General features: G+C 40.4%; 1 protein-coding gene across 6 annotated transcripts in view; it reads right to left on the reverse strand.

Moving 5' to 3' along the window:
* LOC134539366 (vinexin) overlaps nucleotides 1-23490 on the reverse strand; it is a 173109-nt gene that overhangs the window by 8522 nt on the left and 141097 nt on the right. For 5 of the 6 annotated variants that reach the window (XM_063381349.1, XM_063381352.1, XM_063381348.1 and 2 more), the window contains 6 exons: nucleotides 12403-12456; nucleotides 7612-7816; nucleotides 6765-6905; nucleotides 4803-4917; nucleotides 3959-4070; nucleotides 1838-1966 (listed from right to left, as the gene is read on the reverse strand). In XM_063381349.1, coding sequence (XP_063237419.1) covers nucleotides 1838-1966; nucleotides 3959-4070; nucleotides 4803-4917; nucleotides 6765-6905; nucleotides 7612-7816; nucleotides 12403-12456 — 756 coding nt within the window. The remainder of the gene's footprint in view (nucleotides 1-1837; nucleotides 1967-3958; nucleotides 4071-4802; nucleotides 4918-6764; nucleotides 6906-7611; nucleotides 7817-12402; nucleotides 12457-23490) is intronic. The other variant, XM_063381353.1, reaches the window with a different exon arrangement.

Genomic DNA, 23490 nt, shown 5'->3' on the forward strand with positions numbered 1-23490 from the left:
AAAGTAGGCTAGGTTCTTGAAATGTTTCACGGTTGTCACATCACAATAGATCTGAGCTAAACGTTGGCCAAGGGCTATGCCCTCTGTGAGCCCAAACTGCCTCTCCATCTCACTCTGTCTCTTATCACCACCCTGCCAACCGCCATCCTCAAACCTGGGCATGGTAGTATCAGTGACTGGTTCCCTTTATAAACCAATAATTAATACTGCAAACATTACTGTTTCAACCCAAGTGCTGTGAATACTTCCCAGGACCCTGTAAACACTGAACATGTTCATTTATTTATTTAATTTAAATTTCCACAGAAATGAACCTGAACTTGCCAAATTGAATATGTGAAATTAATGACTTGATGTAGGCTTTTGGACATACGCCATTGCTAAGCACAAGTATGTCTGTTGTCAGGACAACAGCAATTTTTTGCTTAATTTGTGTTTTTTTTTTTGTAGTTTTCTTCTACAGACATACATGTGCTTAGCAATGGTGTATGTCCAAAAGCCTACATCAAGTCATACACTCCCATTGCACAAATCTTACAAAGATAATGTGAAATTTATGATTTTTAACAGTAATCTTAATATATATATTCAGTACATATTTGTGAGGCTTAAATAACGTTTTAATAATTTTAGGAGTGCAGATGTGTTTTATGGTAATATTTTAACGGCAAGATTTTAAATGACCTAACGTTCAGTTCAACTTGGCGTCAGAACGGTGTCCATCTTCCGGCCCAGTCACATCACACTGCCACCTGAGGTAAGATGTCTTCAGAACTGCGAGGAATTTGTCTTTAAATCGCAACCGACCTTCGTCATCCCCGCTCCTTTAATAATTAGACTAAATCATATTTATTCATCCTCAAAGCTTACCTCCGGGATTCAAATGCTTATTTAATTTAAATAGTAATCCGTTAGCCAGAGTTTGGTCACTGATGCTTAGACTTTATCCAACCAAGAGGTGGGTCTGGACATTAAGTAAACCAGTTTGTGTCGTTCCCTTAAAATGTTATACTTTTTGTTATTCAAGCATATGAGAGGTGTGTAATAAGTCTCAGTACTGAATATCTTGTGCCTTGTTTCTGCATTTGTCCACGTGTCCACGATACACAGTGAGGCCGGCATGTGGGACGTCTAAAGAGCTCTATTAATACCATCTTGTAGCGTACCGGGCGCTGAGAGCGGGGCGGGTCCCGGCACATCAAGGTAACTGCACTAGCGGGATACAAGTCACACTTCCACACGGGCGACGTCACACCCGCAGAACAAGTGTCCCCGCCAGATCCGTGTGCCATGAATACGGTGGCGTCCATCAAGCGCATTCATCAGTAAGTGAATCCCTCGACCACATCATATCATAACAGTCAAGTAAATGAAAGCTGGCAATATCCGACACATCACAAGGAAATGCATAAGGAATTTGAGCTTTCAAAATAGCATACCTAGTAAGATTTATAAAAGTCATATTAATAGTATTGTAATAATGAAGACAGTAACAAAAGCTAAAATACAAATTTGCAATATGTCAGCATTAGAAAGAAATTAAGGTCATGTAATCAATCTCCAATTATGTTTTCCCCACTGGGTCACTGCTAAAAAGGTTATACAAATTTATTAGCTCTAATAACATGAGGTCTTGTTCTTATACATGAAATGTAATAGATTTATGCACATAATTAACGGCATGTAAAATCATTAATAAAAATAAATTTGGTGTAGAAAAGGTTAAAATTTTCACAACAAGATTGGTCAGAACTTAAAGAGACAAAACCTTGGCTCCACGCACGAGCGCCAACGCAAGTCGAGTCAAGTAGGTCCTGATGGGGGGGCCAGCACTCACCGGGCCTGTCCGCCGTCCCGGGCTCCTGCAGTACCTCCACGTACGACACGGGGAATATGCCCTTGCGGGGGCCGATGCGGCCCTCGTACCAGTTGTCGTCCACCCTCCGTGTCAGCACCACGAGCTCCCCTGGTGGCCACACAGTCCCGGTTACTGCCGCGCAACAGTGGAGTACGCCAGGCGTTGTACTACCGCGCAACAGTGGAGTACGCCAGGCATTGTACTACCGCGTAACAGTGGAGTACGCCAGGCATTGTACTACCGCGCAACAGTGGAGTACGCCAGGCATTGTACTACCGCGCAACAGTGGAGTACGCCAGGCATTGTACTACCGCGCAACAGTGGAGTACGCCAGGCATTGTACTACCGCGCAACAGTGGAGTACCCCAGGCATTGTACTACCGCGCAACAGTGGAGTACGCCAGGCATTGTACTACCGCGCAACAGTGGAGTACGCCAGGCATTGTACTACCGCGCAACAGTGGAGTACGCCAGGCATTGTACTACCGCGCAACAGTGGAGTACGCCAGGCATTGTACTACCGCGCAACAGTGGAGTACGCCAGGCATTGTACTACCGCGCAACAGTGGAGTACGCCAGGCATTGTACTACCGCGCAACAGTGGAGTACGCCAGGCATTGTACTACCGCGCAACAGTGGAGTACGCCAGGCATTGTACTACCACGCAACAGTGGAGTACGCCAGGCATTGTACTACCGCGCAACAGTGGAGTACGCCAGGCATTGGGTGAATCAGTGGACAATTTCATTTTACTCTATCATGCTCATACTGTTGGAATTTTTTCCTACAAACAAATTTCTACATTAGGAGTCTACTAACGTTTTCAAAAATATGGTTTGGAACTTTTAAACAAACATTATTTGTAATTCACTCCAAGTGGAGTAATCTAGATGTATGGCTCCAAACCCCTACTTTATTTTAAAAATCTGGGGTGGATTTATGCTCAAACAAAGAACAATATCATATAAAAAAAAACTTCCACTGAAAAAAAAATTAAAGCATAATGTTTTACATTATAATATAATAAAATTTTGATTCAGAACTTTAAAAAAATTATAGTTTTTTTTTGTTAATTCAATATTGTACATTTTTGAACTGAAAGAATATATTTTTTTTTGTATTTTTGCTAAATGTTTAAGCAGTATTTGGTCATATTTTAATTTAAGCTTGGAAAGGGCAGGTAAAGTGGCCACCCTGAGACTTGAATGTTTGTCTATTGGATAAATATTAACGTATTTACGACACCTAAAGAGCCCAATGGCGATCACAGTCCGATTGAGACTAGCGTGCACGCAACTAACAGCAGGCTGGTAGGATGGGTCTCAACACCGTGCATGGGGAATTGAGCCTAGTACCCACGACGCAGGGACGGATGTCGCAAGCCAGGTCCACGCGTGCTCATCCACGTAGTGGCGCCCATGTACACAACCAATGTGCAGCCTAATAAACTACTTAAATTTCCCCTCACAACAGTGTATCACCACTTGTTTTTATCGAATTAAAATAAAGAGCATTTCCAATTTTTTATCCAGTTATCAGGAATAAATGCTTAGCAACGCAAGTGTTTGCTATTTCCAAACAGTAGGGATGTGTCCTTTGCCCATGTAGCCTTAACCAAAGAATCCACCGATTTCAAGGCTGCATTCAATGAGAAACTAGCAGTGAGAGTATATTCAAATTCTTTTGATTCTAACACATCCAAGTGTATCAATTAAAGAAATACTTTTCGGTAGTCATTTGTTTGCACTTGTGAATTTGGACACAATTTTTTCACACAATTTTCAATTTTTACACTTGCAAGTTAACTATTCGATGATAAAAGATAGACATAAAAGGGTTTCGACAGTAATTGGCTGGCTAAGCAACAGACTATCGTTGCATTTTTACTAAAAGATAGTGCCACAAGGATGCATGAAGGATGAGAGTAACTCGTCCTTTCACAAAAGACTGCATCAGCGATTCTGTAAGGATTTTAGATCTATTCGGAAGATCGACAAAAATTGCTGAATCCTTAAAGATGCACCTTTCACGTATCCTTGAGGCTAAATGGTCTTTTAAGCAGGTATTCTTAAACAACCAGAGATAATATCTTGTAGTCACCTTTAACTAATGGGAGCTCAAGGTAGGTTTGTGCAGTGAAGTTGAACTTCGCTCTAGCTTGTCCTTCACTCGGTCGCTTTGGCATTGTTCGGATGCCATCGTACGGGATGATCTGAAAATTTAGTACAGCATCTAAAAACATGCATTTACAGCTTCAAGATTCTGTTTATTAACTCATAAAATTACAACACATATTTTGTTTTTAAGTTAGGAATAGTCTATCTTTTTTTGGTAAGATATTTTATTTTAATTTCCTAATGTTCTAAAATAGCTATACATATTAAATCGCATCCAATTTTTATTAAATAATTTTGAACTAATTAAAAATTAGATAAAACATATTTTCAAGACACCATTATTTTATTAGGCTGTATTTCACAAGAAAAACCCAGGAATTTTGTAATATACAACACAGCTATGAAGTGACATATTTCGTTAAAACTTTTGGACATATTTTTAATCATTTAAGTCATTATAAGAAACATTTTGATGTAATATTTTCTGCAATTGTGATAATTTCCTTCATTACCTAATTTTTATACAATATCATGTAAATATTATAAAAAAACTAAATGAAACAATGTTTCCCATAATTTACAAAGTAAATGTATTAAGTATTATCATTTAAAATACATAAATAAATGTATTAAGATATTCATAATCAAAAGTATTTTTAAATACCAACAAGTTTCCGTATATGAGAAACTAATTAGCTGTTTCATACCTTCATGAGCTTTAACTTAAAAAGTAAATAATTAGAATAAACACCAAGGAATCAGATCCCTAACTTGAGAATAGAGAGCGGGAAGGAAATCTACTTATGAATGCTTTGCTTGCGGATTACCTCGACGTAGTTGAGCGGGAACAGCCCGACCATGGCGTTGTGCTCACCCTCGTACCAGTTCTTGTCGATCTGCCGCTTCACGAAGATTATGTCCCCTCGCCGGAAGCTCAGTTCCCTGCACGGCAAGACACGTTGCTCTGGAGTGACCATGCAACTAGCTATAGTGGCCATCAACTAGCTAGAGTGGCCACTCAACTAGCTAGAGTGGCCACTCAACTAGCTAGAGTGGCCACTCAACTAGCTAGAGTGGCCACTCAACTAGCTAGAGTGGCCACTCAACTAGCTAGAGTGGCCATTCAACTAGCTAGAGTGGCCCCTTAACTAGATAGAGTGGCCATTAAACTTGTTAGAGTGGTCATTCAACTTGTTAGAGTGACCACATAACTTGCTAGAGAGGCCACTCACCTAGCTAGAGTGGCCATCAACTAGCTAGAGTGGCCAATCAACTTGTTAGAGTGGCCATACAACTAGCTAGAGTGGCCAATCAACTAGCTAGGGTGGCCCCCACAACTTGTTAGCGTGGCCAATCAACTACCTAGAGTGGCCACTCAACTACCTAGAGTGGCCAATAAACTAGCTAGAGTGGCCAATAAACTAGCTAGAGTGGCCAATCAACTAGCTAGTGTGGCCAATCAACTAGCTAGTGTGGCCAATCAACTAGCTAGTGTGGCCACTCAACTTGTTAGTGCACATACTACTTGCTAGAGTGGCCAATCAATTAGCTAGGGTGGCCCCACAACTTGTTGTTAGAGTGGTCACACAACTAGCTATGATGGCCACTGTTAATTCTTCATTTGAAATGTTGACCGGCTGTCACTTCAGTTGGCAGGGAGTGGAGAGTTGGGAGTAACACCTGCCTACAAACTACAATCAATCCTCTTTAAGGAACTTACAGCTTTTGCCAAGAGTGTATCCAGCTGAAAACGGGAAAGGGAAGGTTGAGACAGGAACACATTTTTCCGAATTCAACCTCTTTCATGAAGTCCATGGTGCCGTACAATAATACAAAATTACAAAAGGAAGAAATTATATACATAAAAAAAAACCTTGTATAAAGTTTCTTTTAATGAGTTGAAATACAAAAACCCAACCTGCTAATTAATATTTCATAAATTTGTTGTTTAAATCACCCCCCCCCCCCCCCCAACCATAATTTGGAAGGAGAGCAGCTACACTTGCTCCCTGATACGCCCATGCCACGGCGATGGGACTCAAGGTCAAAACGACTACCTACTTCCTGATTATTAATGGAGTGAAATATTTTGTATATAATTGCTATTTTTTTTTTAATTGGGAGTATCACAGAATAGCTTTGATTTTCCAAAATAATGAGATAGGAAGTCAAATAACCTACCTATTCTGATTTCAAATCCTGTAGTAACATTTTCCTAGGATGAAAATTTGATTCCTCGTGGGTATTAAATAGCTTATTTCACTGCAAAATAGCTAATGAAGAATTTTTTTTTTTATGCTCATATTATGTTAGCCCTGCATGGGAAACACAATTTAGTGGCATGGAAAGACACTACAATAATATTAAATGAATAATGAATTTTGTTATATGACTATGAACATTTTACACTTATATTAGGAAATTTAAATAGGTACTAGAAGTTTGATAATTTATCCTATAAATTTTAAATAAAACTTTCAAATCTTGGTTTCGCTAAGAGGAAAGAAAATAGTTTTTTTACCATCAAAATTAAAATTTCATAATTTTTAAAGAAATTAGGCACATCCTCTCCCAGCTACTGGATATGTGTGATTACAATGCCAGGTTATCGCAAAAAAAATTTTTTCAGCTGTCTTGCATTTGTCTTAAATGTATTTTATTATGTTCCAAGTAAAAAAAAAAAATTATGCCTTTTAATTTTCTTACATTACTAGATATGCACCTGTACAAGCATGCTTGAAACATTTTGGCCTTTTTTTGGCATTTTGGCAGACTTGCATTGCACGCACCTCGATGTCTGCCCGACAAAGTTGTACAGAGCCCTGGCCACCAGCTTGGGCTCTGGCGTCTGGTCGCGCGGCTTCGTCTTACTGACGTCATCCAGGATGTCGTCGTAGCGGTTCAGCGGTATCGGAGACTTCTGGGACGGCCTGAAAATGCCACGTGCACACGATACTTCAAGTTTTTTGATTAGGTTTCCACAGGGCTGAAGAATGGAGCCCTAATTTTATTTAAAAGCTCTGTATTTCCAACTTACTATTCAAGTCACTGAAAATTCTCTCAGGTAAACATCGAAAAAAAAAAAAAAAAAAAAAAAACACTTTGCATAAATTGCTTCTATATTCACTGCTACAAACTCTGGGCTCATTTCTCACTTGAGTTCTTAACAGACGACTTGAAATGGGGCGGAGCCAAGAAGTTCAAGTTAACCAGTATGCAGTTATCCTTAAAACTAAAGTATGTGGCAGGGTCTTACAACACCACAACATTCCTTGAATAAAGCGTTGTACCCATGGCGTGTAGCGTGGCAGATCCATGTGCTAGCCGTACTTAAAAGACTCGAAGTGCATCGATCCATGAGAATTAACAGACCATTTTACAGGAAAGGTACCTAGATAGAAACATAGATACATAAAGAGAGATACAGAGAGAGTAATATGGAGAGGTGGATATAAATATAGAAAGAGATAAAGATATAGCGAGATTTTTATTCGTAGAGAAAAACAGGAAGAATTATAGAGGGACACATATAGGGAGATCGAGAGAGATGCTTCTTTAAACCTCGAGCAATGACGAGTGTTTACGGTCCCACGCCGGCGGGAGAGCGGGAAAGCGGGAGAGAGAGGGGCAGCTCACGTGAAGTTGTCCGTGTGCCGCCGGCTGTTCATGTCCTGCAGCTCCTGCAGGTACTTGCGCCGGCGCTCCTCCTGGTATATCCGGCGCATGGCCTCCGCCTGGCGACGCGCCAGCTCCTCCTCCGACACCGCCTGCTTCGCCTCGGCGCGCACAGGGCTGCGGTAGTGGATCGTCACCTCCGACTCCACGTAGCGGCGCGGGGACTCTGCCGACCCACGGGCGACTCGCGCGTCACACACCCTCTCCCGGTGCCTGCGACCTTCACACCTTCCTCGGGAGCGAAGCTCCTATTCTGTTTCAACTGTCGACACATTAAGAGGTCACTCCAGTGTTTCAGGGGCACTACGCAACCCGCGTTAACCTCATAAGATTCAATGTTATTTTCATTTTGCTTATAACTAATTAACTAATATAGATTTTGAAATGATGCTTGCTTGATATGTAAGACAACGATGCTCTCATCAAAGCCCCTTTCTTCAAAAACGTGCATAAATTATGGTTTTACACTAATCTTTACTAATATGTATAAGTGTATTGTCTAAGTCTTCCACGCATTCCACTTTCATAATTTAAATTGAGATATTAACGAAAATGATGACAAGACACACATTCTCCAACTTGCTCGACTACTACTGACAACTGTAAAGGATTTCCAGCATAAAAACATTTCAGTGGTTTATAACACTGTTTAGTAATTTCATGGTTAAATGTGAATTAAATAAATCAGCTCTGAAATATTTTTAAAAATCCTAGTTAGCTTGCACGTCCAGTTCGGTGAACTTGACTTGGGAGTAGATATCTCGACATTTCAGCAGGCATTTCCTGCCGTAAGGAGCGGACTCCTAGCATAGCTTGGACAATTCAGTATCTATGATGAGTTTGTCAAAGTGCCGTGGTGTCCAAATAGTAAGCCTGTGCAAAGCTTCGACTAAGCAAATTTTTTTATTATTTGAGTTGACTTTGCCAGAAATTTTCTATTTGTTTTATTTGAAGCCTCAGTATTGATGCAAAGCTTTGCATATGATGTGAAGCTTCACGTTTGTTGCAAAGCTTTTAAAAAAATTGGAAGTCTAAGATTCATTTTTTTTTCCTAGAACAAAGTTGGTTACTTAAAAAGATCAAAAGAAGGCACTTCATTTGCTTTTATGAATGCTCAATATTAATAATATGCATGGTTATTTTATAATAGGGTCAAATTGGTAACTCAAATCAGTTCAAAAATTACAAACATTAAATGATTTTTTTTTCCACTTCAATCCTGTATTTTATAAAATAATATAAAATAATTTCTTAGTCAAGAAGAATGTTCAAAATTCGATCTGATTTCACAAATATTTTGAAAATTCAATTTGATATTCGCTTCGCATCACAAAACTAGCATTTACATAGGCCTACCAAATAGTATTAGCATTTTCCCCCTCGAGTGAAATGCACAAGCGAGTCCCATGCCTCGTCTTACTAACCTGTGTCAGGCCTACCACATCGTTAAAGTACCACAGAAATACTCTTCTAAAAACTTTGTTAACTACCAAGGGCTCTAACATGAATGTTACAACCCACTCATTTGTGAAACAGAAACAAGCCGGGCTCATGACATAGCATTAAATAATGGGAAAGGGAAACAAATTTGTCCTTATAAAAGAAAAAAAATTGACATAATAATTGCGAATCACATGAAAACAAACAATTAAATAATAATATTTATGATTTCCTGTATGTATTATATCAATACAAAGTTCTAATGCTCAGCCTTTACTTCTGAAAGTCTAAAGTCTACTAAACATGCTGCAGTACTGTAGTAAATGAAAAAAAAAAATGCATTTAAAGATGTACATAGAAACCATAAATCATGTACATGTCATATGATATCTGCAAGCACAGAACTTCTTTTTTTAATCACAGAAACTAGAGGTGGGTCGAAAAGTATCAACCTGATACTTTGTCACTGATATGCGCCTGTATCAGGATCGGCAAACGAGTACACTTGAAAAGTATCAGAGACTTTAGTATCAGTTCAGAATTCACCTGGAACAACACCACGGCCAATGAGCGCAGTACCCGATCGCAGATGACGGTCACTTGGGCGGAGCTTGTGAAAGGGGAGGGAGCAGGAACGACGAATAAGGGATAAAGAAGGGAAAGAATGTAGGGGAGGAAGCGCAGGGGAAGGCGTTGAAGCCTTGAAGGAGAGGCGCAAAGCGATATTGTTACAAGCAGGGCTGCCACTCATGGGTTTTTCCACCCAGATCTGGGTTTTTCCAATGGTGTTTGGGTTTCTGGGTTTTTAAATAATGAATTCCAACAATTCTAGGGTTTTTATAATTTTAATTATTTTTATACCTAAAACAATAATAAAGGTAGTAGCTACTGTATCTGTTGCAATATCTGTTTGATAAATGCAAACAAGTCTATGTGTTTCACACACAAAAATACATATAAACACAAAACTAGTTTTCAAGAAGCTAAGTCGAATATTAAATTAGACACATTCTTCAAAGAGGCTTGCAGAACACAAAACCAATGCAACAATTAACCTTCAAACCAATCTTATAGAATCAGACTCTGAATAAAGACTAACGTACATGATGCAGTTTTATAAAAACATTTACCGGTTTAAAGTATGCAGTGATGGTGTTTGTTTTGTCATGTATATATTTGTAGGTTTTTTTTATGATATGTGCTGGTCCAAGAATTACTTATACAGCCATTTTGCTGCAGTGTAATTTTCTTGTATTGGTTGTATTTAACCGTTTTCAGTCTTGTAAGGTAATTAATTGTTTTATATTAAAACCAGTTATGTTTATATTTTTGAATTAGTACGCAAACATTTTCAACGATAGCATTTTAGACGCATCTGGGTTTTTTACCCATGTGTCTGGGTTTTTTTTTTTAGGTTATCTAGGTTTTTCATGAATATCAGAGTGGCAGCCCTGGTTACAAGTCGTTTTGTTTATTGTCCTACTTTAGTACACTCAGTGCGCAGTGCGTGCACCGTCTCGTTCAATAATAAAACTAATGAAATTTTAATATTAAAAAGTACATTAATACAAGATATAATATTTATATTTGTGCACCTAACAGCTATGAAAATGCAAATAAATTCTCAGTTGACACTAATAACAGATGTAATCAACATATGGACTTTTTTTTTTCGATAACAATTAGTAACTAGTGTTTTTATACATTAAAAATTCACGATTTTATCAAAAATAAAAAAATAAAAAAACAGATAGGTACATTAGTAAGCATACTATATCAGTGTTTACGTTTCAAATGTTTCTTCAGATTAGTCGATGATTTATAACTCAGTTTTTGTTTACACAAATTACAATTAGCAAACTCATTATTTTCCGTGAAAAAATTCCACACAAATGAAGTCTTTTTCGTGCACTTATCCATTCCTTATTTCACTATAAAAATACTAACTACAAAGCATGACAGCCCGCAACATGGTGATACACGGCCAGGACGAACTGCAGTGAATGTTGAACTGATTGATACTGGTTGTATCAGGCGGGCATGAGAGTATCAGAGGTAGAGAATTACCAGGCGTGATAAATAATGTATCAGATTCTCCTTCCGGTCGCACGGTCTGCGTACGCGGAGCTTTATTTCCTCCTGGGACCGTCTGATACAGAAGTATCAGAGACTTGTACCTAGGTACATTACTGTATCAGTATCAGGTTGGGACTGATACCGAAAATTGCTGTCCCAACCCACCTCTAACAGAAACATGCAAATAGAATGCTACGGAAAAATCAACTAAATCACTAAATAATTACATCAAATTGATTGAATTAACACACTGCAGAAATATTTTGAAAGAATTAAAAAGCTAATATTCACAGCTGTAAAGAATGTAAGCACAGGAAGCAAAACATAGGTGCGTAAGCATTGCTATCTTCAGTTCTGAATCTTCTTAAGTTGACAAAAATGAATGGGCCAACCACATCTCAACACATTTGTACTTCCTTTCATTAAACTTATGAAAATAACCTTCCTTTAAGCAGAAACTGTACTTTGAAACTTATGTATGTTCTAATTCAGGAAACTAGCAATAATTTTAGGCTATAATTTAATATTTTTGTGCCTAAATGCTATCCATTACATAAAATAAATAATAGCTTCCTAAATTTTGAAAAGTTTTTTTATGTATCTAACAATAAAAAGTGCAATAATTACTATGCTAGTCCAAAATAAATATTGCTTCAATCACAAAATGTAATACAAAATCTGTGATGTGAATTATAGCAGAATATTATGATTTTAAGATGGAAATGAAACATTGCAAGTTCTCACTAGGTGGTGAAAAACTGGGAAGCGTTCTGGCTTCCGCTCATTAGCGATTATTTTTGAAAAAACTGTGTTTGTAAATAATAAAACTCTTAAATCACTAACACTATCCAAAGAATTTTGGAATCTTACTTTAGTATGAGTAAAAATGCACAAACAAATGTTTTAGTAAGTTACCCACGCTACTTACATACACAGAATGAAAAGTTTACACTAACATTTAAATTTGGTTGCACATTAACAAGCAATGATAGCATGTAGTAAAGTGAAAGAAATGTGCATGGCAAACAAAAATTGTGGTATTGATTCAGTTTGCTTATTTTTAATGCCACCGCATTACAATAGGAGGCCAGTATATGAGCTTCCTTCTTCAAGTTGTGTCTAGAGGGAGCAACAAAATGGGTTTGCCTGCGATACGGAAAGGCACGCTAGCACACTGCCAACAGCGCAATAAAACTAAAACCTGGAACAGAATGTGTGTGCGAGATGATGGCATACCTGGGGCTCTGTCCCCGCTGTGGCTTTTGCCCGGGACTGCACCGTTCACTGGCTCTAGAAAGGGCGCACGGGCAAGCACAACCAGAACGAAAATCAACTACACAGGCAAGACAGTAATTCAGTGCAATCAAACAAAAACAAATCACTATTACATGCAGTAAGAGAGAAACATCGAGGTTAGTGAAGAGTTGAAACAATTAAATCTATTAAAAATACAAGTTTGTTTTTTTCTGTCAAAATTGTATAATACTAAAAACTTTTTAGTTTTTCCTGTGCTCACTGCAATAATTTTACAAAAAAAAAAATGCACAGGATGAAACAGGAAAAATTAGCTGCTGTGTACTTACTGCATTTAGTCTATAAATCCGCTAGTGAGTTTTGTGCAACTGTCTACACGTGAGTGGTGGAGGCAGAATGCCGAGCGTGGAGCACCTTTGAAAGTGACGGTGGGCCGCGCGGCCGCCTGGCGCTGCCACCAGTCGGCGAGGGCGGGGCTGGGCGGGGGCTGGTACCGGAACAGGGGCCGGTGAATGCTAGGGTCGAACGGCTGGCCCGCGAACACGTCTCTCCCCGGCTGCGGCTGCTCCGGCCGCCTGCGCTGCTGCTGCTCCGGGTGGGGGGGCTTGGGAGGGGGCGGGACGGGGAGGGGACTGTGTTGGCGCACCGCACTCGGGGGCTTGGTGTCCGGGTACCGGTGGGCCACCCAGTCGCACTCCAGGTACGGCGTGATGTCCTTCAGCTCGCGCACGTCCGGCACCGAGGTGAACATCTGTCCCAGCAGGGACATCCTCTCGAATATTTCCTTGATCCTCTTCACGTCGCCGTGGTGGAACTGGCCCGGTTCCGTCGGCTCCGGGGTGTGCCGCTGGCAAGGGACCGTGGACGACCTATGTTGCAACGCGGCGAGCTTGCTGATGACGTTTATGTGCGGCATCATGCGGTCCTCGACCTTGAGTGGTACCGGGGAGACTATCCGCCCCTTCTTGACTCGGCTCCTGCCACGACCGCAACCCTCGTACCTCCTCCTCAACCAGCTCACGTCGCCCACCTCGTGACCCTTGATGACGGTGCCGCCGCCGTGGATGAGACGGTTCCGCGCCAACTCTGGGTCGCTGCGATATCGTCTGGGCAAAGACTTCTTCCTCAAACACAGGTCTTCGAGGCTCTCGAACTTGTGACGAAGTTTCTGCACGTCCCCGTGCTTGGCCAGTCGCAAATACGCTCGCCAGTACCTGCTGGGATCAGGCGAGCTGTACCTCAAGGACTCCGGGCTGCTACCACGAGACGTGGAGGCATCCATCAGGGGCGAAGACCGGACAGGGGAGGGGGACTCGCACCTCCTCACGGCCACCGTCGCGTATTTGTAGCGATTCTGCTCGCCAAACATTTCTTTCAAATCCGAGTATGATTGCGAAGAATGAAGGCCATCTGACATCGGGGATTTCTTCTGCTGGAACACACGTGTGGTTGTTGTGATTGGAATGGCCCCGGGGGCACTTTTAGCGCGTCCAGTTGAAGTCAGTGCCCGTTGACGCGTCTCACAAACATCACTTGCACTCCTACAAACTCGCTGAGGAACTACACGACTGCCCGCCTGATTCTCAAAAAAGTTTACCTTGTGACGAATCTCTTCTTTACTACCCACGTGTATAACAGTTCGAGTTGAAGTTTCAGAACTCGCGCTCTCGGTTTCGCTGGCCGATGTTGTCCTGACAAGCTGGGCAGTCACTTCCCCTTCATTTTCATCCTTTGGTCGACGTTTGGGTTTCGAGTTCGCCCATCCTTCGACTACCTTCTCCACCTCCTTTTGCTGTTGACCTGAAGGAGTCAATACCAACAAGAAGTCATTTTTACTGTGACGGTCACACGAACTTGATGCATGCTTGTCTGAAAATGCATCTTCCTCTGACATTTCAAGCGAATAGCATGTTCTTGGTGAAACTATTTCCGAATGAATAGGGCTGCTCGCAGCTTCAGGTGGAGATACAGACTTGGTCGTCGCTGCAGAAGCCACCGCTTCTTGACGCTCCTTGCTCTTCATCGCTGGAACTGTAGCTTTTCCACTGTGTCTAGTTACCTTGTCCAGGACTTCCTTACTAAGTGTGTTTGACAGTTTCTTTTTCTCTGTCTCAGACAAAGGCTTACTTGCATTAGTCTGTTTTTTATCTGCAGTGGGCCTTGTGGTATCTTTGAACTTGCAGTTCTTTCGCTTACAAAAAGGCAAAGAACTAATAGAATCTGCCTTCATGCTTTCCGTTCTTAATGCTTCTCTCCTTCGAACAACAGGAGAATATAATTGATCTCTAGTTAGTAATGAGTTGCAACGCACGTGAAGTGCATCCTTTTCCTTCTGAGATTTTTTTGAAAGAACTTCAATATCATACTGCCCACACTGAGATTCTCTATCAGGCTGAAAATTTTTATCTGGGGTATATATTTCACTTAGCTGGGACTTTAAAGCATTGACCTGTTCCATGGAGAGACTGCTCCATAAACGTGAACCAATACCTTGAAAATGTTTAGTGAATGATGGAGCTGGCCGACTGTCAGTGGTGTGACTCTGTAAAGTCATCATTCCAGAATGTTCCTTACGTGGTTGGTCAATAGTCGATGCCAAATCAAGAACAGACGAACCTCTCCACAGTGGCTTGTAGACATCTTTCCTTAAAGCTAGATCTCTCTTCCTGACAGATTCTAGCTCCGAATCTTCGTCCGCCAATCTCTTTAACTGTTGCTTTATATCTTCCACTGACTTCTCCCGACATCTCAAGCCCCTGTCAATTTCCCCTTTCCATTTCAAAGTTTCTGCATCTTTTGGTCTGAAAAGTAAGCCTTTTTCCCTTTGTGCTTCTTTCAGTTCTTTGTATATAACCTTCAACTCTCCTTCTGCCCTCTCTATTGTCCTGAGTTGTCTCCAGCGATCATAGTCGATGATCTCCTCGCCCTTTAGTCGAGGTCTAAGATCACTCGAGGAAGTGGCTCTTTCTAGCTGCCCCATTCGTTCCAAGCTCGAATAGAATTTGTGCAGCTCTTTGAACCGTTCCGACTTCCTGGTGGAATGTAACAATTCCATCACATAAGACTGGTACTCTGCGTGGTCAGCGATTTTGGAGAGATTTAACGAACTGGTGCTCTTGGCGTGCGAAGACGCTGATTCAGGCGAGAGCCTGTGCTTTGCGACCTGCCTCATTTCCACTTCGCCGGCACTCCTCGCCCGAGCTGTAGCTTTACGAGTGATCCCGAAAACACTCTCGATGGGTCGAGCGGCCAGGCCCCGGGCTCCCCGAATTCTGCGGCAGGAAGGCGAGTAGCTTGTGGGCGACACTCGCTGCTGCTCAGGACTTGATACCCGTCTGCTGGTCTGCTTTGTGCTGGACGTGACTACGGGAGGTTCACTCGAGCTTCTCTTCTTTGTGCTGCTTACGACACTGTCTGGTGTTCTGCTTCGAGATGACAAAGTAGAAGAAAAATGCCTGGTATCTTCTGCAGCAGGAGAGGCACTTCTCATCACGTAAGGAATGAGCCTTCTTGGCGGAGAAGTTCGTGGGCTAGGAGAGCGAGATGACATACTTGCTTTTCTCTCCAGTTCACGGAACTTTGATTCGGATACTGGGCGCTTCTGAGATAAATAAACGTTCAGAAGACTCAGGTGAGAGTCGGTTTTGCTCGTAGTACTGCTGGTGATTTTGCTGTGAAACTGCCTTGCCTTCTCCAAGACTGAAGAAGACCTGCAGATACTGTTGCTTGTAGAATGTGTTGGAGACGGCATGTCCCTCAAGAAAAGGTTCTGAAAAAATGAATACGTCCTGGTTGGTGCAAGGTCATCTGCAAGTTTTGTAGTGCTCAGATCTCCAAAACTTCCAAACTGAGAAGCCGTTTCCCCTGTAGGTTGTGAGTTCAGATCAGAGGTGGTCTTATTTCTGTAAACTGGACCTTTAGCTCGGACTTGACTTTCTAGCCTCAAGTGTTTCTTGTCTGATCCTCCAGGCTGAACATTTTTAACTTTGCTTATCTTTGTAGAACCATTTAACCTCTTGGAAGGAGATGCTCTCCCAGAAAATTCTGTCACTTCGGATTTTTTTTTCTTGATTTTTTTCTTCATGTCATTTCTTTTATCTTCTTTGGTGCCATTTTTTTCAGTTGTTGAAGCTGAAGAGAGAGATTTCTTTTCTGAAGACCTTGCAACACCTGTTGGAGAAATTTTGCCCAAGCTAACAGCAGTTTTTCCGATCTGTTTTTTTCCAAAATCCAAAACATCACTTTTAATACTTCGTCTGTTACCTTCATCACTGACCAACATCATCACATTTTTTGTAAGGGATTTGACAGCTTTCGGAGCCTGCAAATTTTCAGTTATTGTGCTTACTTTGCCACCTTTTTTATTAGCATTCCTCATTGAACTTGGCAACAAAGCACCAGCTTTGACTTTAGATTTTGATTTTGATATTGCAGAAGGTGCAGGCTGCAATTTCAACGAACTGTCACGAACGGTGTTTGTCGAAGAAACAGCAGATAACTTTTGCAAGCTTTTTGCCGTAGACTTGAGCAGCTCTCGCCCTTTAGCAGAAATGGCCACCGTTACCTGCAATGATTTCTGTTCAGACGGCAGTTGCTGAGGACTGTTCCGAGCAGACGAGTACAGCGCGGTGGAACTCTTCACGATGGTGCCCGGAGGAAGGGTCGTGGGACCCGGCCTCTCTTTGGCATCTTTCTGCCTCTGCAACGCTTTCCGCACTTGGGACGGGGACGTCAGCTCCGGCGAGCGGCTAAGGCTAAGTCTGACCGGGCTGTGCCTGACCTTCTGACCACCGAGCGTGGCATCAGATCTGCCGTACCTGTACGAGGCGAGGTGGTCGGGGGATGACCGGCTCCTGAAAGCCGAATCGGGGGATGCTCGAGCAGCTACGGGGCTCGCAGACAAGGTTTTGGCGGGCTTCCTGTACGCGGACGCTTCGTGGGTCCCTCGCCTACTGACCCTGTCGGGGGTCGACTTGAGGGGCCGTGACGAGTCGGTCAAGTGGGCGAAGCAGGCCTCGTGTCGCGACGACCTGCCCTGGGCTGGCAGCTTCACCCCGGACCACAGGCGCAGCGTCGAGTTGTGGTGGGAGGAGACCCGCGGGGGCGGGGGCGGTCGCTTGGGGGCGGGCGTGTGGGACGGTGCAGTGCGCTTGAACGTGGAGAACACTGGCTGCACGGGAGTACGGGACGGAGGAACAAGCGGAGGATCGTTTGAAGTGTGCGTCATGATGGGATAGCAAAATATCTCCCTCAGAGGTGTGATGTTCTGTTTGTGCACACGGATTCTTGTGAGATGAGGGGATATGGGGAAATACTCAATCTCTGATATTTCTGTGGAAGATAAAAAAAAATGAATAAATATAACCAAAGATTTCTAGGAGAATAAGATGATGCGAGGTCCTGACACCGGTGCTGTTAGATGAAGACCCAAGATTCTAAGCTGAGGACTAAAGACTACCACATCACTGGAAAAGGAAATTGCTGTTTGATGAAACTAAGTTAGCTTGGACGAAGTGAAAAACCAGAGGCAGAAAGTGCAGTGAAATATTACAAAGAAATTGCTGGTGCAATGAAATAGGGTGTGAAGTTGAGAATTAAGACTAATTCAATGCAGAATTCTAGTTCAGGTTTGTGCAGAAATCATGTGAGTCAAAACATGCTGAACACATTTCTGTTTGGGAATAAAGTTATTACCATTGTGTAGTCCGACTTGTATTATACACTGTACTGTAATGCCGTAAACACATGTGGCACAGCTGTAATTAAATAGAATTTTATTGGATAGTTAGAACAATTTCATGCAAAACATGTGTTGAGTAAATAAATTCTTTTTATTACTTTTGATTATATATTTATATTAATTAAATATTTTAAGTCTAACCATATCTACCACTGATGTATTTATCTAATGATTTAGTATATTTTAATCAAAATAATAACATACATAATTGCAATGTACGGTACCTCACTATAATTTATGGTTAAAGTATCACCATTTTTGGAGTATGGTGTTCGCCGTTAAATCAAGACTTGGAGCTTTGGGAGACACAAGGACTTAGGGAGCATCCAAAATATTGAACAATATTTTAATAGAACACCATAGCTGCCTTCACTATGCACTTGATTAGTATTATTAGTCGTGTTGGAAATAAACCTGAGATCACAAGTCGATGCACACTCTATGCCCACAAAGGAACTGTAGCAAACTCTAAGTTTGGGTTACAAAGAAGAACAAGTTTCTACAGAAAGTTTCCAATACATATTTTTAAAAAACTCATGCATATGCATGCTTACGTCCCCCAACATACCTTCTCACATAGCCAAAATCTAGCAGCACACATATTCACACTGCAAATGTACAAATGTTATAGTACCATTAAATAATTAAGTACATTAAAAAAAAACAGTACAATGGATTTGGGCAATCTTCTTGGATTTGTTTATGAATGTGTAATGAAAAGAGAATCTCTCTTCAGCCTGCGCCAAAAAAAAGGTAAAGATTGAAAAAACAAATAAGTAATAAAATTAATACAAATATATTTTTACTGTTAAAGGGTGTTTCTTTTTATCCACCCTCACTCTTAAGAGATAAGAAGTTTCTAGTCACCATCATCATTAAATGTGCATTCTTAATGTTCGAATGCCTGTCAGTCAACGGGACCAACACTGATGCATGCCTCCTCTCACGTGTCAAACATTCAGCCTCCCGTGATCATGGTTTCCTTCTGGCACCCTTTGGTACTTGTACAATCGAAGAGCGAGTACAGAGGTAATCGCACAGCAGTGAAACTATGATTCCAACATCCACAATGCCGACGAACATGTGACCACTCATTTGCTTGCAAATCAGAAACAAAGATGTATACATAATAAAAATGGCAGTAAACGAGCATTCACAGCAAAACAACTCAACCTGTGAATTGAAACTGCCTTAAAAATTCATTATTTCCTCAAATGTTCCGATTTTATCCTCAGAAAAATATATTTCACAAACACCCAACATCAACAAAATGCTGATGAAAAAATTATCCGTCATTGATGAAACAATAAATAAGGATTGTCACATAATTTAATGCAAGAAGGTTTTTGGCAACCCCAAATTCTTCCATTAAGTAATTTCATTAACAGTCACTGGTGTAGCTATGATTGCAGTGAATCAAAGAAAAGTTAACTTTTTTTTTAATCTCAAATATCTGCAACAACCTTAGCCTATAATATTCCGCTACATCCTGTATTTTTCTACTCTCAGAAATACAAACTGTAACCACAGTTGTAATTATACGGACCGGTACTTATCTAAAAATGGGTAATAAATATAGTTGAATATAAAGACTGAATTAGACACAAAAAAGAATTAAAAAAGGTATGGACTGCTTTAATTATCATCACAATAATAACACTAACAATAATGTTCTTTCATAAGCAGTATAAATTATAATTTTTAAACCAAGTTAATTTAACTACTGTGGGGTTAATGCAGGCATTAACAGTGTTGAATTTCCTGCCATACCATCCCAAATGTAGGTTTTAAGTCATTATGTGTTTGTAGATCCATCAGATGACTGACTAAGACGAATGCACATTTATTTTGTTGTTTGAATATACTACCTTGAACGAAGCTAAGCCACAAACATGCTAAGATTTTTTTTCCCTTACTGCTGTTTTGTTTAAGTCCATCTGTAATTAATAGTAGTCTTGATACCTGTATTAAATCTGAGTCATATATATACTATTAGTTGAGTTTTAGCATGCACATAATGAAATTTGAGACAGAAAGAGGAAAATATGCAGACCAAGAGAGAGAGAGTCATGCCTAAATTGCCTCTATCAGTGCTGTCAACAGAGCAGAGCTAAATATTAGTGAGTAAGAACATGAGAGATACAAAATGCAACACGCAACATGCACAAAAAATTTGCCAACAACTGGTCATACCCAGAGAAGTATATTCTCTATGGATGCATCTAACAAATCAACACAACTCACAAACAACTAAAGAAATCTTCATGTGGCCCTCATGCAATATTTCGCACAGACTATATTTAATTATAATTTCTTGAGAGAATTTAACCATCAAGCTACTTCAGATAGTAAATGGCATCAATTATGTTATATTGTACAGCATTAAATGACAGAGTAATTAATAAAAAAAAACTTGGTATGTTTCTTCCTAATTTCCAAGATTTCTGCAAGCAATTTAAATTCAACCAAACAAATGTATGGTAGGAATCATGTTTTTCAGTGTGTTATTTATTATGCTAAACAGATGGTGGATATACTTCTACTATGTAAAAAAATAGGTTTCAACTATCGATATAAGTTAAGAACAGGCAACATTTTTGGAGACACTGTTGTCTAATTTCAAGTAGTATGTCCACAAAATATAAAAAATTTGAGAAACCAGAAAAGGCTTCACTGCTATTTTGGCAAAGACTTCAATTTTGTCTTAACGATCCAAGCCTCTTAATTTACCTTGGGGGTAAATAAGTTTGTGTTGCTACACAATACAACTCTAATTATGACCATTTGATGTTTTAAAACATTAGACCATGGAAAACAACATTTGTTGATACAGGCTCAATTTCCCTGCCATAATTACCCTGTTTCTCCGAGATACTGACAGACTAAAACAGAAGTACGAAAGCTCTGGTGATACGTAACACACACTCCATGTTGACACGAAATCTATGCTCCCATAAATAATAATTTTTTTCTCTTTGTCATATTGTACCCAGAAATATCTCTACTTAAGAAAGAGTCAGGTATTTGGACATGCTTAGACTTAATTCAATTTTTTGGGAAGTCAGTACTCAAACATATTTTATACAAATGGAGCACTAAACAAAAAAAAAATTCATGAAGATTATTATAAGTATTCTGTGTTGAAAATTAAACTTTCATCCCTAAATAGGCTGACTTGTTTTAAGTAAATTCTTCAATAACCAGACAAACTACAGTCTTTGAAGTCCCAATCGATAATATTCCATGTCCCAACTATGCTCAAAATGTGCGATCTGAAAAAAGAAAAAAGATCATGTTTTAATTATAAGCTATTTCTTTATCAGTAAAATGTTGATATCTGAGCAGTCAGGTTTTTTTTTAAAAGACAAAATAAAGATAACCCAGGGATTCAGATATGCAAAATGATTAACCTACCACCGAATAAATCATAATGTACCAGCGAAAAATTCAATCATTTTATTTTTAAAAATTTGGTTGTTCCAAAAAATAAATAACAAATGACATGTGCTCACTACGGGAGGCAAAATTACAAAAGAGCTTCTGAATGCTTATTAAGAATTTTGGTAATTGTTATTTTTCACTTTTTAAGGTGCTTTCTGTGTAACAATCAAATGAGGCACCTAGGGTTACACAGTCACACTAATCCCTTAATAGCGCAATAACGAAATGAAGTCAAAGAACATTTTCCTGTACTGGAGACTCGTGCTAGTTTGGAGAGAGCCGAATACCCTCAACCTAAAACAGTTGGCTCTTTTACTTCATCTCAAAGGTGGAGGTAGCAGCTGTGTTTCCTTGTTAAGATAGTAGTACTCTGGATATCGTATGTGGTTCATTACACAGCAAAACTTGGCTAATATAGTCCTGTTTATATTCTTTATAATTAAATACAAATAATATTCATATATTTTGTTTCCCATAATTTTATTTTTTCTGCCCTTCGAAGGTCGAGTTATTTGGGCAAACACAAAAAACTCTAAACACAAATTGAGTAAATTAATACAGTATTGTGCTACTAATGTGAAACTGGTTCCTGCTGATGTTCAGATTTCGTGGCAAACGTCTTGGCGGGTGAAAATTAATTTATCACGGCAAGAGACCTCTGGTCGATGTTTTTACAGTAGTCTGCGCGCAGCCGAGGTCGTCATGATCGCCAGACGCAACAATCCTTGCCGGTCCGAGAACCAGCAAGCAGGCTCGTGTAGTTCATTCCAGGTAATCGGAACAGTTTGGAATTGACTGGTGAAACGTCATTCCTGTTCAGAAGCCGCGCAGAATCGACTAATTGGCCTGTCCCACACTTGTTCCACTTGACGACGCATTAGGAGGGCCGATTTCACAATTGAATGCCTTTATGCAGGGCCGGCGCGTCCACACAGGCAAACCAGGCGACCGCCCAGGGCGCCAAGTAGCTGGGGGCGGCGCAGCACGACACGTAACAGCTGATGTAATATGTTCAACGATTATTGAAACTAGATGAAAATGGATTTTTGTAACTGTTTGGAATGTTTATATTGATGTAAGTAATTATTTAAAGTCCACGGTGACCTGTTTATGATTTGTAATAAGTAAAAAAGTAATAAAAAACACAAGCCTGCTTACATTTTGATTGTTGACAAAATCTTAGGCTTACGTGATGTATTTTAAGGTAAGGAAAATTTTTTTTTGTGGTGTCCGGCGGGAGGGGAGGATGGGGGGGGGAGCATTAAGTTTTTTTGCCTAGGGCGCCAATTTACCTTGCACCGGCCCTGCCTTTATGACTAATGAAAGGATTCGGAAGTGTCAGAGTCAGATGGACGAGACTACAGCCGGGCTGGCCGCCAAGACGTTTGGCTCGGACAGCCTCTCGCACGAACGTGGCACGGGGTGTGAACGTTAGTGAGCATCCAGCATCCCGCATCCCGCATAAAAGAAATAAATATTATTTACCTGCAAGCAACACGTGGCGTCATCTGTTGATGAAAAGCAGAACTACTTACAACCAGTACTTTTGCATGAGATAACTTAACTCTCGCTGACGAAATATTTAAAAAATTCTATTTAAGTAATGGTTTTAATTTAAAACTCTTAGTTTGCATCTGCCATTAGTCGCAGAAGCTAACATGTACCCTGGTTCGTTGCCTGTAGCTGTATAAAACCGACATCACCGTAGATACTGCAGCAAGGTGTTTACCTCGAGAAAGAATGCTAAACGGCATGAGAGAAGCGAGTGTAGTTTGGGTCCTTATCAAAAACCATTTAATTGCAGACAGTGTCATAAATCCTTTGGTAGAAGATATTACTTGGATAGACATTGCAAGAACTGTACAACTAAGATGAATAAAGATAACGAA

The sequence above is a fragment of the Bacillus rossius genome, chromosome 15 (genome assembly GCF_032445375.1).
Source record: "Bacillus rossius redtenbacheri isolate Brsri chromosome 15, Brsri_v3, whole genome shotgun sequence".
Taxonomy (NCBI): domain Eukaryota; kingdom Metazoa; phylum Arthropoda; class Insecta; order Phasmatodea; family Bacillidae; genus Bacillus; species Bacillus rossius.